Genomic DNA, 13,432 nt, shown 5'->3' with positions numbered 1-13,432 from the left:
GAAGCTATATATTTTATCATTTTAACATTTTTTTACCGAAGGTTATGACTCGTCATTTATGACTATTTTTTATTGAATTGTAATTTTGATTGGTGATCTGGAGTGATCTTCGGTAAAATAGACATGATTTTTTCATACAGACTTCGATTTTAATGTTTTTTTACTCTACGGACATCTTAAAAAAAATTACATCCGTTTTCTCCCCAGCTATTCGGGTTTGCCGAATTTTTTGAGGCCAAAAAAGACCCGAAAGATTAAGTTCTCGCGCCCTGATATTTCTACACCGTTTTTAGAACATGCATTTGTGTCCATAGTTGTTACACCTTACATCAAATTTGAGCAGAAATATACAATAGTTTATATTCTAATGTTACTAAGATAAAAAAAATAAAATAAATAAAATAAAAATAACACCATGCTATTTACATATTTACTATATAAGTAAAAAAAATAGTAAGTTATGATAGAAAACTAATTGACAAATATATTTCATGATTGATTAATGGTCCGTCACTTAATGACAGGTCATCATTCACTTGTCCTGTTTATTAAATAATTTATTAGTGACGAATTGTAACTTGAGCTGTTACTTATAATTGTATAATAAATAACGAATCATAACTTACAACCCGTTATTATTATTATTATTATTATTATTATTATTATTATTATAAGTAACCAATTATATTACGACTCGTTACTGGTTCTACGTATCATTTATCTATGTTTTTCAGTAGTGTATAGCACATCCGGTAAGGGCGGATCCTCTGCAGTTGCCAGTGGAGTGCATTAGGAGCACTCCACAGCCCTTGATTTGGAGATGGATGGATTGGATCAATCGCTACACTAACGCTACAGTACCTGATGCTACAGTACAGATTCGTCCTACAGCAAAAACAAACACTGTAGCTACACAGTAAACAGTGATTAATTACTGCGGAGACTGTAGCAGCAGACTCATATTACTGTATAACCAGTAATCCTCTGCATTAATCATCTTTAATGCAGAGGATCCGTCATCCGCCGCTGCCGCTGCCTCCTTGCTTCGTACCTACCTATTCACGTTAGTCCATTCTGTGTTCGGCCACGGCAAGTTTGGCAGGAAAGACCCAGGCCGCCCTCCTGTGAAGATGAAATTGATCAAAGTTGCGGCAGTCGATTTGGACGCATCCCTGATTTTCAATTCACGTTAGTCCATGGTATATAGTCCATGCACACGCCAAGTGCCTTTTCTTTGTCATGACCGAAAGAAGGGCGATGCTAATTTTGAATCGACTCATTTTTCATTTTCTTTTAGTCGGCGAAGGAGCACCGTACGATCCTTCTCCAACGACCTGGAGAACGACCCCACTCGTTTCTTCTTCCTCCCTCAGCGCCTATGCTTCTTCTCTAACGCACCAGTGGAAATCGCTCCCTCACCTGCCCCGCTTGCTGTCCTTGCCGGCCTCCGCCGTGCTAACCTGGCGCCATGCCTCCCCCATCCCATCATCGCTTTCCCACTGCCATGGTCTCGCGTCCGCCACCACCGTGGAGCCGTCCTACCTCCCAAAACCTCCCTTCAATCCCGACAAGCAAAGGAAACCATGCCAGAAGCTCGCATTCACACTGTTCATCAAGAGGAATGCTGATTTTTTTCTTCGAAGATCAGAAACGCTGATTTTAGCCTATTGAAATCTAGGCGGCGCGAAAGACTTAAATGTGTACGTGGCAAAGCAATCAATTACTACTAGTAGTTCACGTTAACTAGGGTCCATTTGGTTGCTTTAAGATCTATTCGGACTCGTATTAGTGAGGTAGACCTGTTTAAATTAGATCATGTATATGTAATGTTATTTTATTTGGTTGTATGGGTTTAGTTAGACTAAGAAGAAATTTGAGTTTAATTGTTACATTAATCAAGTATCGTATGAGATTGAAATAAAAAAGGTGTTGATATGATATTTATTTTTACATAAATACACTCTATAGCACTTAATAATATTAAACTTTAATCCAAATTAAAATATATTAATATAAATTAATACTTACTAATCATACGCTAATACTATTATTAACCACTCGAGACGGACCGACTTGAGCGCCAACACAAACCGACTTGAGCGCCTACACACATAGAGTCACACCAGTCCTAATACAGGCAACCAAATAAGTCATCAACAACTAGGGTCTTCGACCTGCTTTTGAGCATACCAGCAGCCATCTGGAACGAGATCACGTGAGAGATGAAGTCTCATTGATTTCAAATCGATATAAGCCGTTAGATCCATATTACTATATTACTTTTGTAAACAGTACTTTTGCTATGGTACTTCTCCATATAGTAAATGACACGTCTCTCACAAATTACTTCCGTAAAATAAGAGATTTAGATCCATTCGCCTTCTTCCTCCAACGAGACGAGCCTCCAGTCTGTACGCGCCGGGAAAAAAAGGGGCAAGATTTATCACGTCTGCAAACGAAACACGGCGTAGCGCAGAGAGAGAAAGAGAGAGGTCGTTGTTGCAGCGGCGCCTCCCATGGTCGACCCCAAGACGAAGGCGAATCGAATGTGCAAGTCCAGGAGCGCCATCGCCACCACTACCGCCTCCGCCTCCTCCTCCTCCATGGCCGCCGCTGCCTCCACCCCAAGAAACCACCGCTCTCCGCGCACCACCACCGCGCTCCCATCCTCCTACTCCTACTCCACCTCCTCCTCCACCGCCACGTCCTCCGCTAACTCCCTCGCCGCGCTCCGCGACTCCCTCCCCGACCTCCCCCTCCTCTTCACCTTCCAGGACCTCGCCGCCGCCACCGCCAACTTCTCCTCCTCCCACCGCCTCGTCCCCGCCGCCGCCTCCTCATCCAACTCCTTCCGCTGCTCCCTCCGCGGCCACCCCGCTGCCGTCTTCCGCCGCCCGCTCCGCCGTGACGCCCGCGAGGTCTCCGCCCGCTCCGCCGTCCTCGGCCACTGCCACCACGCCGCCATCGCCCGCCTCCTCGGGGCCGCCGCATCCCTCGACCGCACAACGCTCTTCCTCGCCTACGAGCTCGTCCCCGACGCGGCCCCGCTCTCCGCGCTCCTCCGGAACCCCAAGAACCCGTCTTTCACGCCGCTCGTCTCCTGGCACTCGAGGCTCCAGCTCGCCGCTGACGTCTGCGACGCCCTCTACTACGTCCACCTCCAGGCCGACACGATCCACAACCGCCTCTCCGCCTCCTCCGTCCTCGTCTGCGGCGACGGGCCGCTCTTCCGCGCCAAGATCACCCATTTCGGCTCCGCGGACCTCGCGGGCGAGCTTCCAGCCGACCAAAAAGATGAAGAAGCAAAAGGCCCAGAGCACCGCCACACTAGCAGTAGGGGGAGGCGGATCGAGGGCAAGCGCGGGTACATGGCGCCGGAGCTCACCGCGGGCGGCGCGCCCTCGCGGCGCTCCGACGTGTTCGCGCTTGGCGTGGTGCTGCTGGAGCTGGTGTCCGGGCGGGAGCCATTGCGGTACGAGCTGGTGAACCGGGCGACGGGGGAGTACGAGAGGACGTCGCTGATCGAGGCCGCGGGTGCCGCCGCAGCGGAGGGCGGCGGGGAGGCGATGCGGTGGTGGGTGGACCGGAGGCTGAGGGACTCGTTCCCCGTCGAGGCAGCTGAGTCGCTGACGGCGCTGGCGCTGCGGTGCGTGGCAAAGGATCCCTTGGCGCGGCCGGACATGTCGTGGTTGGCCGCCAAGGTGTCGAAGCTGTTCCTGGAGGCGCAGGAGTGGGCCGGCATGTTCCGCGTCCCCACCGACATCTCCATCTCCAACGCTCCCAGGTGAGGTGATGCTTCATCATGCCGGAGCCAGGCGCCATTCTTGCCCTCTCATGCTGAGCTTAACGAGTGCTAGGGTTGAGATGCTTGTGGTAGCATAATGGAGCTGTTACTACTAGTAAGGACATAGCGTGCCTTGCAAATAAATTGATTGATTGTTATAATTTGGGAGTTTAGGCTTTAGATAGATTTCGCTTTGTTTTTTTCCTCTTGTTCTTATTGTTGATGTAAACAGGAGTGACATATTTGCATATACTAGTATGCAGGTATTCAGGTTTGGCTGATAAAATATCTGAGTCGCTGTTAGGCTGTGGTTAGGCAGATGTACACTTGAAAACAGTTGTAGAAAGAAAGAAAAGTAAATTTTAAAAAAGTACAGGTAAATATTATTTTTTTAAATCTAACCGTCTGTAGTTTTACGAAAATTACTCAAGAAAGAAGGAAAGAAATGCAGGAGATTGCAGAAATTTGTCGATGCTCTGTGTATTTATGGATTAATGGTTCGGGTGTCTTTTGGATCTTGACCCAATGGTTGAAAACTGCTGTTGTTTATCTATGGAAAAAGTCTAAATTATTCTTCTGAACTATTCCTAGTGTTCGGATAACTTTTTAAATTTTAAAACTGTTTATTTAACATTCTAAATTTTAATTACTTGATCACATAACTCCTATAGTGGTTTGCAACAACAGTTTTGATGATGTGGCTTCACGTCATCTGTTTTTCTATGTGACTACCACGTCATCTCTTTGGTGCGTTTTGGAACCGATTTAGTTTGGGCATTAGTAGAGCTCGTTGCATATGACCTGAGTTGTCCGCCCCTAGAGAGATATAGGATGACAGGGGGAGGAGAGGTCAACGGGAGAGAGAGAAAGGCAGAGAGAGGTCGACCGGAGGGAGGAGGGGTGGAGAGAGGCCGATAAGAGAGGTGAGTGAGAAAAATATTGCATGTAGGTTTGTTTGTCACGTGTGCGTTATTATGTTAACAAAAATGATATTATGGACTGTCACAATAGTAAAACTATCATTATGTTAGCAAAACCACTCCAATGATTATGTGATCTAATTTTTAAAGTTTAAGAGTTAAATAAACAGTTATTAAGTTCACGATTATTCGAACAATAGTTCAGATGAGTAATTTGAAAATTTTCCTTTATTTCTTGCCTTGATGTGGACGTGTCTGATCGTCAATTCAACTGAGAAAATTGCGTCTCCCCAGCCTGCATTAATCGAATCAGGTCTACTTGTATGCTTACCAGTTTGGCTCTGTGCTATATCTCGATGTATAGTTCTTGAAGGAATTCAACAACAGAGACTCACAGAGCTTCAGAATTCTACTAGCTCTGTATATTCGTAAGGCTACCACCCTTGAAAAACATTACATTCTCCTGAATCAAGGTCTATGATGCCCTACTGGTAAAACGCATGGATTTTCCTATTATTTTTTCCTTGCTAGTACAACGGATATATTATATATTAAGAATAACGGAGAAAAAAGATCTCTGAAGATGCTGTGTTGCATCATGGATGACTTAGCCCATTCCTGCCAGAGCTAAATACGCTGAACACAGAGTCAGAAGGCTCAACCCAAAACGAAAAACAAAAAATCCTAGCTTAGATCAATAATTTCAGAATCGAGTAGATTCAGAAATCGTAAGGAAACGGTGCTGCCTGCTGTGATCATCCATGCTCACTGGACGGACATTCGGTCCCAACGCACCCAAAAGGCTCTAGCTATTTCATTGGCATATGCCTGCCTGAATCTTTCGAATTTAGGACGGAAAGGTGTCAAAAGTCTTCATTCACATCCTCCCATATGATAGGAGATCCGCACAATAAAAACCAATAATACATTACAAGAGTGTCAATTCAACATGGAAGATGTACGGTTCCGTAGAGAGGAGAGTTGTACACATCTGCTTCGCTGTTTCAGGCCCAAAGATATCAGCGAAAATGCCAGTTAGTTGCAGCCGGTGAAGATATGACCCAGTTGTGATCGCAGCTTGCTCACCATCAGGCCATTGTCACCATCCTCTCAAGGGCTATCAAAAAAAGGGGGGAAAGATGAAAATTAGTTGCATTAAGTGTTGGCTTCACCAATTTATCATATCACAAAGTTACCCAAGAGCCATGATGATTATGGATGATAACCGTTTTATCTTCTTTTTTTTCCTTTTTGCCTGTGGCTAACCAAATTTACAAATCCAAATTAGTATTCCCCATTAGTACGATACTGTGTTAATGTAGTAGAGGTTCAGAGCTGGGCAGCCCCTCAATTTTATTTCAAAATCCATCGTATATGGACGGTTCACCCAACAATTCAGGGATATAATGCTATTTTCCTTACACCCTCATATCTGATAGAGTTAGCAATCCAGACCTGTAATTGACCTAACCATCTGTCATATTCTTGTTCTGCCATTCACAGTGGGGAACAAAACAAGATAGGTCAACTTGAAATACGGGTTCAACTGTTATGTAACCTTTAGTATGGATTGGACCAATTATGCCCTCAATGATTATGACATGCACTACCACGGCATTTCCCAAACTTAAAATGAAATATGGTGGGAGAAATTGAAATCTGCACAAAGATATTCTAAAGCAATCTGATAGACCATGCATGACAAAAAACAATAAAATGTCAAAGCAGACATGCACAGATCAATTTCAGATGTAAAGGCCACCAATGCCAAGCTAATAGTAAAGGAGGTGCAGTCAGTGGCGGAGGTTGAAGAAAATTGTAGAGGGGGCCAAGCTTGGAGATAGAGATACATACTTAGTTTGATGCATTCATTAGCGAGAAAGTGGTGAAAATAAACATGTACTTAAGAAACATGTAGAACCGTGGGGGGGGGGGGGGGGATGGCCACCTTTGTCCACAAGCAAGCTCTGCCACTGGATGCAGTCATTTATTGATATAATAGGTAGCTGCAAGATAGGCTTAACTAATGTCTATACTATAGATCACCATAACATCCAGTTGAGCCAAATTGAAATTGCCATTAAGGGATGGAGTTCTAGTATGAGAACTTTTGACACATAAAAAGAAATCAGAAATAACTGCCCTGAGATTTGTAGACTAAACACTAGCAATTGTTCTCAAGTGTTGTTGGAGTTCTGGTGAAAGGTTTGGTGCTCAGACTGAGAAGTGCTTGAATAATCATGAATTCAAAAATTAAATGGCTACAGTATGTTGTAGCGAGTGGTAACACTAGCAAACCACACTATCAGTTTATATTGTTTTGCAAATTAAGAAAACCAGTCATAATCCATAGGAACATGACCGCAATTTTATAGGGCAAGCGTGCTTGGCAGAGGGTACATATAAACTGCTTCCGTGTAAATCATGCGCACCTTGAAGCCAGATTTGGTATTAGTTGAACCAGCCAACATCTTCCTCGCAGGCTTCAGTATTTGGAAGGAGCACATCAACGTCTCATCTACACTCATCATGGCACCAGCGTTATCGAATTCTCCACAGTAGTTAGGGGCTGAGAATATTGTTACAAGTTGGCGGTCAGCGAAAAACTCATATCCATCTTCGACAACCTGAATTTCAACAAGGAATGCATAAGTAAACAATCAATTTGTTTGACAAGGGAATAAGTATGTCACATTCTTTCAGAGCACAGCACACCTGATGGGCTCGGCAGATGAGGTCCAAATCATGCTTCTCAAGGAATTCAGTTACTTTATCAGGACCAAATGTATATGAAACACCTCGATCATTCATGGCCCAGCCTTGTGCTTCATTGGAAGGATCAGACCAAAGAAGATCACAGAGCAATCCAGTGTCAGGCACGTCTGTGGGCCGATTGAGGTTGAGTATTTGATCCAGCTTGTTCAACTCCGGAGAAAGGCCACCATGCATACAGAGAATCTTTTCATCTATCAATGCTGCCACTGGTAAGCAGTTAAAACAGTCTGTGAAAGTTTTCCATATTTTTACACTGAATCTGCGCTTGCACTCATCATAGAAACCATAGATGCGGTTTACTGATGCACATTCATGGTTGCCCCTTAGAAGAAAGAAGTTTTCTGGGTACTTGACCTTGTAAGCCAAAAGAAGGCATATTGTTTCCAGGCTTTGCTTTCCACGGTCCACATAATCACCCAGGAAAAGGTAGTTGGCCTGAGGCGGGTATCCACCATAATCGAACAGCCTCAGGAGATCAGAATACTGGCCATGGACATCACCTTATCAGAAGAAAATATGCAAGATCAACATTTGTTATGAAGCTTAGTTAAAGGCTTTTGAGGCTAACTAGTACTTGAACAAAGAAAATCATAACAGAATTACACATAGTGTTTGAAATTCTTTTTCTCTAACAGGATATTATTTGAAGGATATTTTATCTAGCATGAAAGGCAGTATATATCATTGTATGAAGCTTACTGTGACCATTGTTTGCGTGACCTATAGATCTGCACAATGCAACCATTGTTCATCACATACAACAATGGCACAGAATGAAAACTCATAGGGGGGCTAAAAAAGTCGTAGTCTATGAGCAATAAACACATATTAGTTGTCACTTGTTTATCTTACCTTGCCCTTGTTAACAATACAAGCGAACTACTAAACACTCAAGACTTCCATACTAACAAAGGATGGTAGTTATCCATTTTACAATAGCTCGTTTAAGTTAAATTTTGTTTATGTACACTACTTTGATTTCCCAGAGGTTGTTATTTACAAGTTCACATGGTTATAAACATCTATGCTCTCCACAAAGCTGTCACATGATAATATTCTGAACAGAATCATCAAGTAAACATTAGTGTACTTCTACAACTAACAGGACCCCCAGAAAGATTGCGGATATGCCAGATTTTTGGAACATCTGAAATGCAATCTTGACATCGCCATTTCACCATATGAACGCCAAATGACTCGCCAGTCAACCAATACATTGATACCTCAAGAGTTAGCATCACTAGTCAGAAAATACGTGCAGGCTCTAGAATAGGACCATCGAATCGACCGTAAATAATTAGCAGCTTCCTGTCAGCAAATACAACCAACTAGAGTTTCTACTCCCAATATGTGTAACCACTAGGAACCGCTACCAGCATACAGTAAACCTCTACACCAGTCCTCAAATCGATTATTCAAGCTATGCAAAACCTAAGGGCCTGTTTGGATCACGTCATTTGGGCTGAATTGGATTTTTATTCCCAACCCAGCCTGTTTGGCTCCACCATGGATTTGGAAAGTGAAAATCCAGCTCTTTCCAAAGCTCAAACAGAGGCTTGCTTAAGATTCTAGGCTGAAAAAAAGGAAGAGACAATTCCTCCTCCTCCCAACCGAACCCTCTTGTCCCTGACTTGTCCAAGATTCTCCTCCGCCGCCGGGCATGCCCCATCACCACCAAGCACTCCCCTCCACCGCCAAATGCTCCCCGCCACGGCCGGGCGTTTTCATGCCACCGCAGGTGCCTTCTCCTTCTCCTCCCCTATCGCACATGGCCATTCTAAGCTTCTGTTTGCCTTTGCCACCTCACCATCGGCCTCCTCCACGGACGGTCACAATTAGGCTTCATGCTCATGTTGCCGGACCTCCATTCCAGCCGATCCACGTGTCGCGTGAGCTTGGTGTCTCGCTAGGGTTCTATGGTTCGATTTCGTTCGTATTTTCCTCCCTAGGCACTTCTGATTCAAGCTTTTTAGGCATAGATGATTCCTAGAGTGCTACGGTTCACGAGATTTTTCATTGCAATGTTAGTTGTTTCTATTGTGTACCACTGGTAGGTGTTTCTCCATAAGATCAGGTTCTTTGGTTGCGATCGAGCAACGATTAGGGGAAGAGGGTTTTGTATTAGAACGAGGCACAGGATTAGCCTCCGACTTGCGACCTGCGAAGGTGGAGGAGGACTAGCCATGCTCATATGTTGCATGCTCTTGATCGGACGTGAAGACTAATTGGTTCGGTAGTAGCTGGTCTCTAATATGGTCGGCAAGGTTGTGTAGTTCAGTAGTAGTTGGTTCGTATTTTCAGTAGTAACTGATTCAGTGGTTCAGTAGTAGCAGCAGCTTAGTAGCTGGTTCAATAATTGATTAATAGCTTAGTGAAGGACTGAAGGTCCCATACCCAAAGCTTGATGTGATGTGCAGGCTAGCTGTGCGATGACCCATTTAGTTTAGCTTCTCATACACGACACTGTTGTGACAAAAGGAAGAGATGGTTATGACTGTGTTGTTGTTGTTCTTTTTTTTTCGGAGCAGTGTTATTGCTGTTTGTAAAGCTATATTTCAGATTAATGCTGCATCTGCAGCTGCAGATTAATGCTATTCTAATTTCGCATCATGTAGACCCCTTTTTATTTTAAAAAATGGTACAAGAAATTGTTGTCAGTTTAACACCAACCTTGGTACCTTTCATTGCTAACTTCGGGGTTACATTGATTTTTTTTTTTTTTGTTGAGTCAACCTTTCTTTGTTGTCAGAATAAAGCTCATATATGTCAAGTTGGATTTCAGGTGTGCTGCTTTCTGAAATCTAAGATTTCCGATGCTGGATGAATGAATGAATGATGCTTCTCTTCATGCAACAACTTTGATCGATTTTAGTGACGGACAGGTATTCCATGTTTATACTGAATTGTAACAGAATTTTCTGGCTTTGTTTCTAGTAATGCATCATGCACATCTCACATTTCAAATTGCCTTGTTTGTTTCAGTTGGAAAGCCATGCATATAGAGTCAATGATAGAGTATAGACAGCTACAGGCGATGGATCTGACACCCAATAATGGTTAATCTTTTTCAACTCCTACTATGCTTATGATTTATTACCTCCAAACTTCGAGCAGACATGCTTCTACTACCACCTTGTACAGCTATGCATTTTTTGCTGCTTTTGTTGCTTATATTCTTGTGATAATGTGACCACCTTGTTCCATTATTCTCATTCTTCTTCACGCATTATTTTGAGTAAATTCTGTTGATTCTACCATCATGTAAGCTCGAATTCGGTAAAATAAAGTAGATAATCTTCACAGCTTTGAAATTCATTATGATACGTCTTCACTTGCATACAAAATACTATTTATTTTGTTGTGATTTATAATTCTTGTGTTTACCAGGGAAGGGCTTGCTATTGTAACTGAAAAGAGGCTTGAATGCAGTTTTATTCAACGGAAGGTGGAGAACTTAAGGAGTGCTCTTGGATGGTTTTGCAATATTAAAGATGGCATTAGCGGTGATAAAGTTATGAGGTCAGCTGAAGAGCAATTAGATGAGAAATCAGTGTTGCATCATCCGCAAGCAAGCAGAACATTATTGGTGTATCTGTGTATGACAGAGATAACAATATTTTGTTTAATTCAGCTCTGGAAGCGCACGTATATATTGCATTGATGGTGTGATTCCGTATTTAATCATCCAAACATCATATTAATCTGATTCCAGGAAAGATATTCTATTTGCATCCAAACAAGAAAATTAGAATCGAATTGGATTCTGTCTAATTCAATTCCTTTAGGAATTAAAACTAGAATCAAATTCATTTCCTTGGATCCAAACGGGCCCTAAGAAGGATTGCAAATGGATTGCTATCAATCAGAAGATCGGATTTAGTACATCAGCAAGACCCCCAAAGGCACAGACCAAATATCGTGCTACCCGTTGACCAACGAAACCAATCCCCAAGATGACATCTCTGGTGCTACCGACATGAAGAAATTGCTAATGCGCCACAAGAAACAGGGAAATTACCACAGATTTTGATGGGGGCCTCGAGCTCCAGGAGGTTGGGCTGCTGCAGGAAGATCTCCTTGGCCGCGGCGCAGAGCTGCTTAATCTCCGACTCCGACAGCTGCGCGTTCTTCCCCGGCTTCAGATTCTTGACCTCCAGCAGCCGCCGTATGACGTCGTCTAGCAACGCCGGATCCATCTCCTTCCTTCTCCGAGCTCTTCAATCCTTCCACCACTCTTCTTGAAACTTCTCAACAACTCGAGACTGGTAACAGTTAAAGAAAAACAAAAACTTTACAAGAAAAACTCAGCCATAGATGGAGGAAATCTTGTTTGCTCTGCTCTCTGGAGGGATTGGAGGAAGAAGAGTAGGGATTCGGTTTGTGATCAGTGTATTTGGGGCACAAAGATGCTACCTTTTCTTGGTCCTTCTGGGCTTCTTTATTCTCTCTTTTCTCTCTCCCTAGGATGCTCTCTAGTTCTAGTTCTTGGAGATCGAGGAGGCTCTTTGGTGGGGTTTTGGAGGGGATTCGGATTGGATTTGTGACTGGCCTCTCTGATTTCTTGTTCTTGGCATTGGTTATGGGTCTCTCTCTCTAGCTCGGACCTGAATGCCTGTCTCCCTCGTCCCCCCTCCCCTGTTCCAACATCCAATTCCCCAAAGACTTGTATTGGACTTGGGAATAAAAGCAAATCCATTTTATGCTTACGCCCTCCATTTACTTAATCTGTTATGATTGGGTCCTTGATTGGAGATTGCACGAACATTTTCGGATGATTTTCTTTCTCCTCCAGTTCTCCGCCCATCTCCTTTTCATCTGACATTTCGTTGTTTGGGTCTGTCTGATTTTGTTGCTTTGCATACTAGTGGTGTGTTGGATGGATGGAAGCTACTCAAGGGTCAGTGCCAGTATTAGTGATGTTTGTTGAAAAATGACTGGAAGTTTCTATGCGTTGGATTGGAGAGACTCGTTCTTTTCTGTATTGTATCTGTACCTTTGTCCCCACAACTGCTAATTGTAACCGGAATAATCCTCTGAAGAAGCATAAGAAGTTAGTGTCATGAATTACGGCTGAATTAGTAGTTGCGAACATATGAATTACCTAGGAAATAGTTTAATTCTCACATGAATCGGAAAACCCCATACGTCGAAGCATAACTTATACCATGTGAACTGTTGAGATCCATGGTTGAGCCATCATGATGCGACTTGTATCTGAAAAAATATTTCCAGGACATGCTAGTACATAATTGTGATTGCTTTTCTTGGAAGCTTTTCAATTTGATTGCCTCCACCTTTCAGCTATTTACTGCTTTGTAGAAAATTCAGTTACTCACAGTCACAGGTTGTGAAGAGGAAAACTTTTCCGTTTCCTGAAAAAACTGTCTGTGTCAGTAGATGTATCGAAAATCTCATATCTATACTTCTAGATTCACCACTAATACATCACTGGAAAAAAGACTTTCACACGGCCGCTGATGATGATCAAAGCCTAGTCTTAAACTCGGACGGCCATTTTACAACCGCTAGCACTAGCAGACGAGGATGTCATGTCCATCAGTTGTCTGAATGAGTGAACTACCCTTGTACTGATGCAAGCTTGGAGTATGTACGTTTCTCAATGGGATTCTGGATGGGAAGTAGGTGTGTGTTATCATGTGTGATCATGGACGCACATACTCTAGACAAGAAACAAAAAAGGATGGTGATGAACTGATGACCGTTGAGTGGTTTCATACTTGCATGTTTTCCTTTAGTCATCCTGCCTTTGGAATCTTTGAACACGAGGATCCATGCCATGGAAACTTCTTCCAAAGGTGACCCACAAATCATTGGTGTTCACAAAAAATAATATGATCACTCTCGGAAAAGAAGATATCCACATGGCAAAAAATATGACACTGCAAGTGCGTGGAGATTTATGAGATCTTCGTCGTCAGATATTGCTGCTGAA

At 43.2% G+C, this 13,432-nt stretch overlaps 2 protein-coding genes and 1 long non-coding RNA gene across 4 annotated transcripts; 2 read left to right on the top strand and 1 right to left on the bottom strand.

The window, feature by feature from the left end:
- The first annotated feature begins 2,260 nt into the window (after positions 1–2,260).
- On the top strand, positions 2,261–4,135 carry LOC133920902 (lysM domain receptor-like kinase 3). Its single transcript, XM_062365530.1, has one exon. The coding sequence runs from the start codon at positions 2,517–2,519 to the stop codon at positions 3,786–3,788; it is 1,272 nt and encodes a 423-aa protein (XP_062221514.1). The 5' UTR covers positions 2,261–2,516; the 3' UTR covers positions 3,789–4,135.
- Positions 4,136–5,516: 1,381 nt separating this feature from the next.
- Positions 5,517–12,153, bottom strand: LOC133920900 (serine/threonine-protein phosphatase PP1-like). Of its 2 annotated transcripts, none has more exons than XM_062365528.1 (5): positions 11,893–12,153; positions 11,498–11,768; positions 7,420–7,979; positions 7,137–7,331; positions 5,517–5,821 (listed from the first exon to the last, which is right to left on the bottom strand). In XM_062365528.1, the coding sequence occupies exons 2-5, from the start codon at positions 11,673–11,675 to the stop codon at positions 5,804–5,806; spliced, it is 951 nt and encodes a 316-aa protein (XP_062221512.1). In that variant the 5' UTR covers positions 11,676–11,768; positions 11,893–12,153; the 3' UTR covers positions 5,517–5,803. The 2 variants fall into 2 exon arrangements, with proteins under 2 accessions (XP_062221512.1, XP_062221511.1); XM_062365527.1 differs by having other exon boundaries at positions 11,498–11,741.
- Positions 9,348–11,200, top strand: LOC133920901 (uncharacterized). Its single transcript, XR_009910176.1, has 3 exons — positions 9,348–10,361; positions 10,462–10,535; positions 10,909–11,200. It is a non-coding gene; the product is annotated as an uncharacterized LOC133920901 (long non-coding RNA).
- Positions 12,154–13,432: the final 1,279 nt, after the last annotated feature.

Source organism: Phragmites australis, chromosome 6 (genome assembly GCF_958298935.1).
Source record: "Phragmites australis chromosome 6, lpPhrAust1.1, whole genome shotgun sequence".
Classification (NCBI taxonomy): Eukaryota; Viridiplantae; Streptophyta; class Magnoliopsida; order Poales; family Poaceae; genus Phragmites; species Phragmites australis.
The sequence above is the reverse complement of the archived record's forward strand: the minus strand, read 5'-3'. Positions and strand labels throughout refer to the sequence as shown.

What these genes read in the sequence shown, in the direction of transcription:
- LOC133920900 (XM_062365528.1), bottom strand. Translation starts at nt 11,675, where the DNA reads ATGGATCCGGCGTTGCTAGACGACGTCATACGGCGGCTGCTGGAGGTC. An exon ending in GGCCCCCATCAAAATCTGTG is followed by an intron (nt 7,980 to 11,497) that starts GTAATTTCCCTG and finishes TCTTCTGATAAG; the next exon opens with GTGATGTCCATGGCCAGTAT. An exon ending in TCATCTGCCGAGCCCATCAG is followed by an intron (nt 7,332 to 7,419) that starts GTGTGCTGTGCT and finishes GTTGAAATTCAG; the next exon opens with GTTGTCGAAGATGGATATGA.
- LOC133920902 (XM_062365530.1), top strand. Translation starts at nt 2,517, where the DNA reads ATGGTCGACCCCAAGACGAAGGCGAATCGAATGTGCAAGTCCAGGAGC.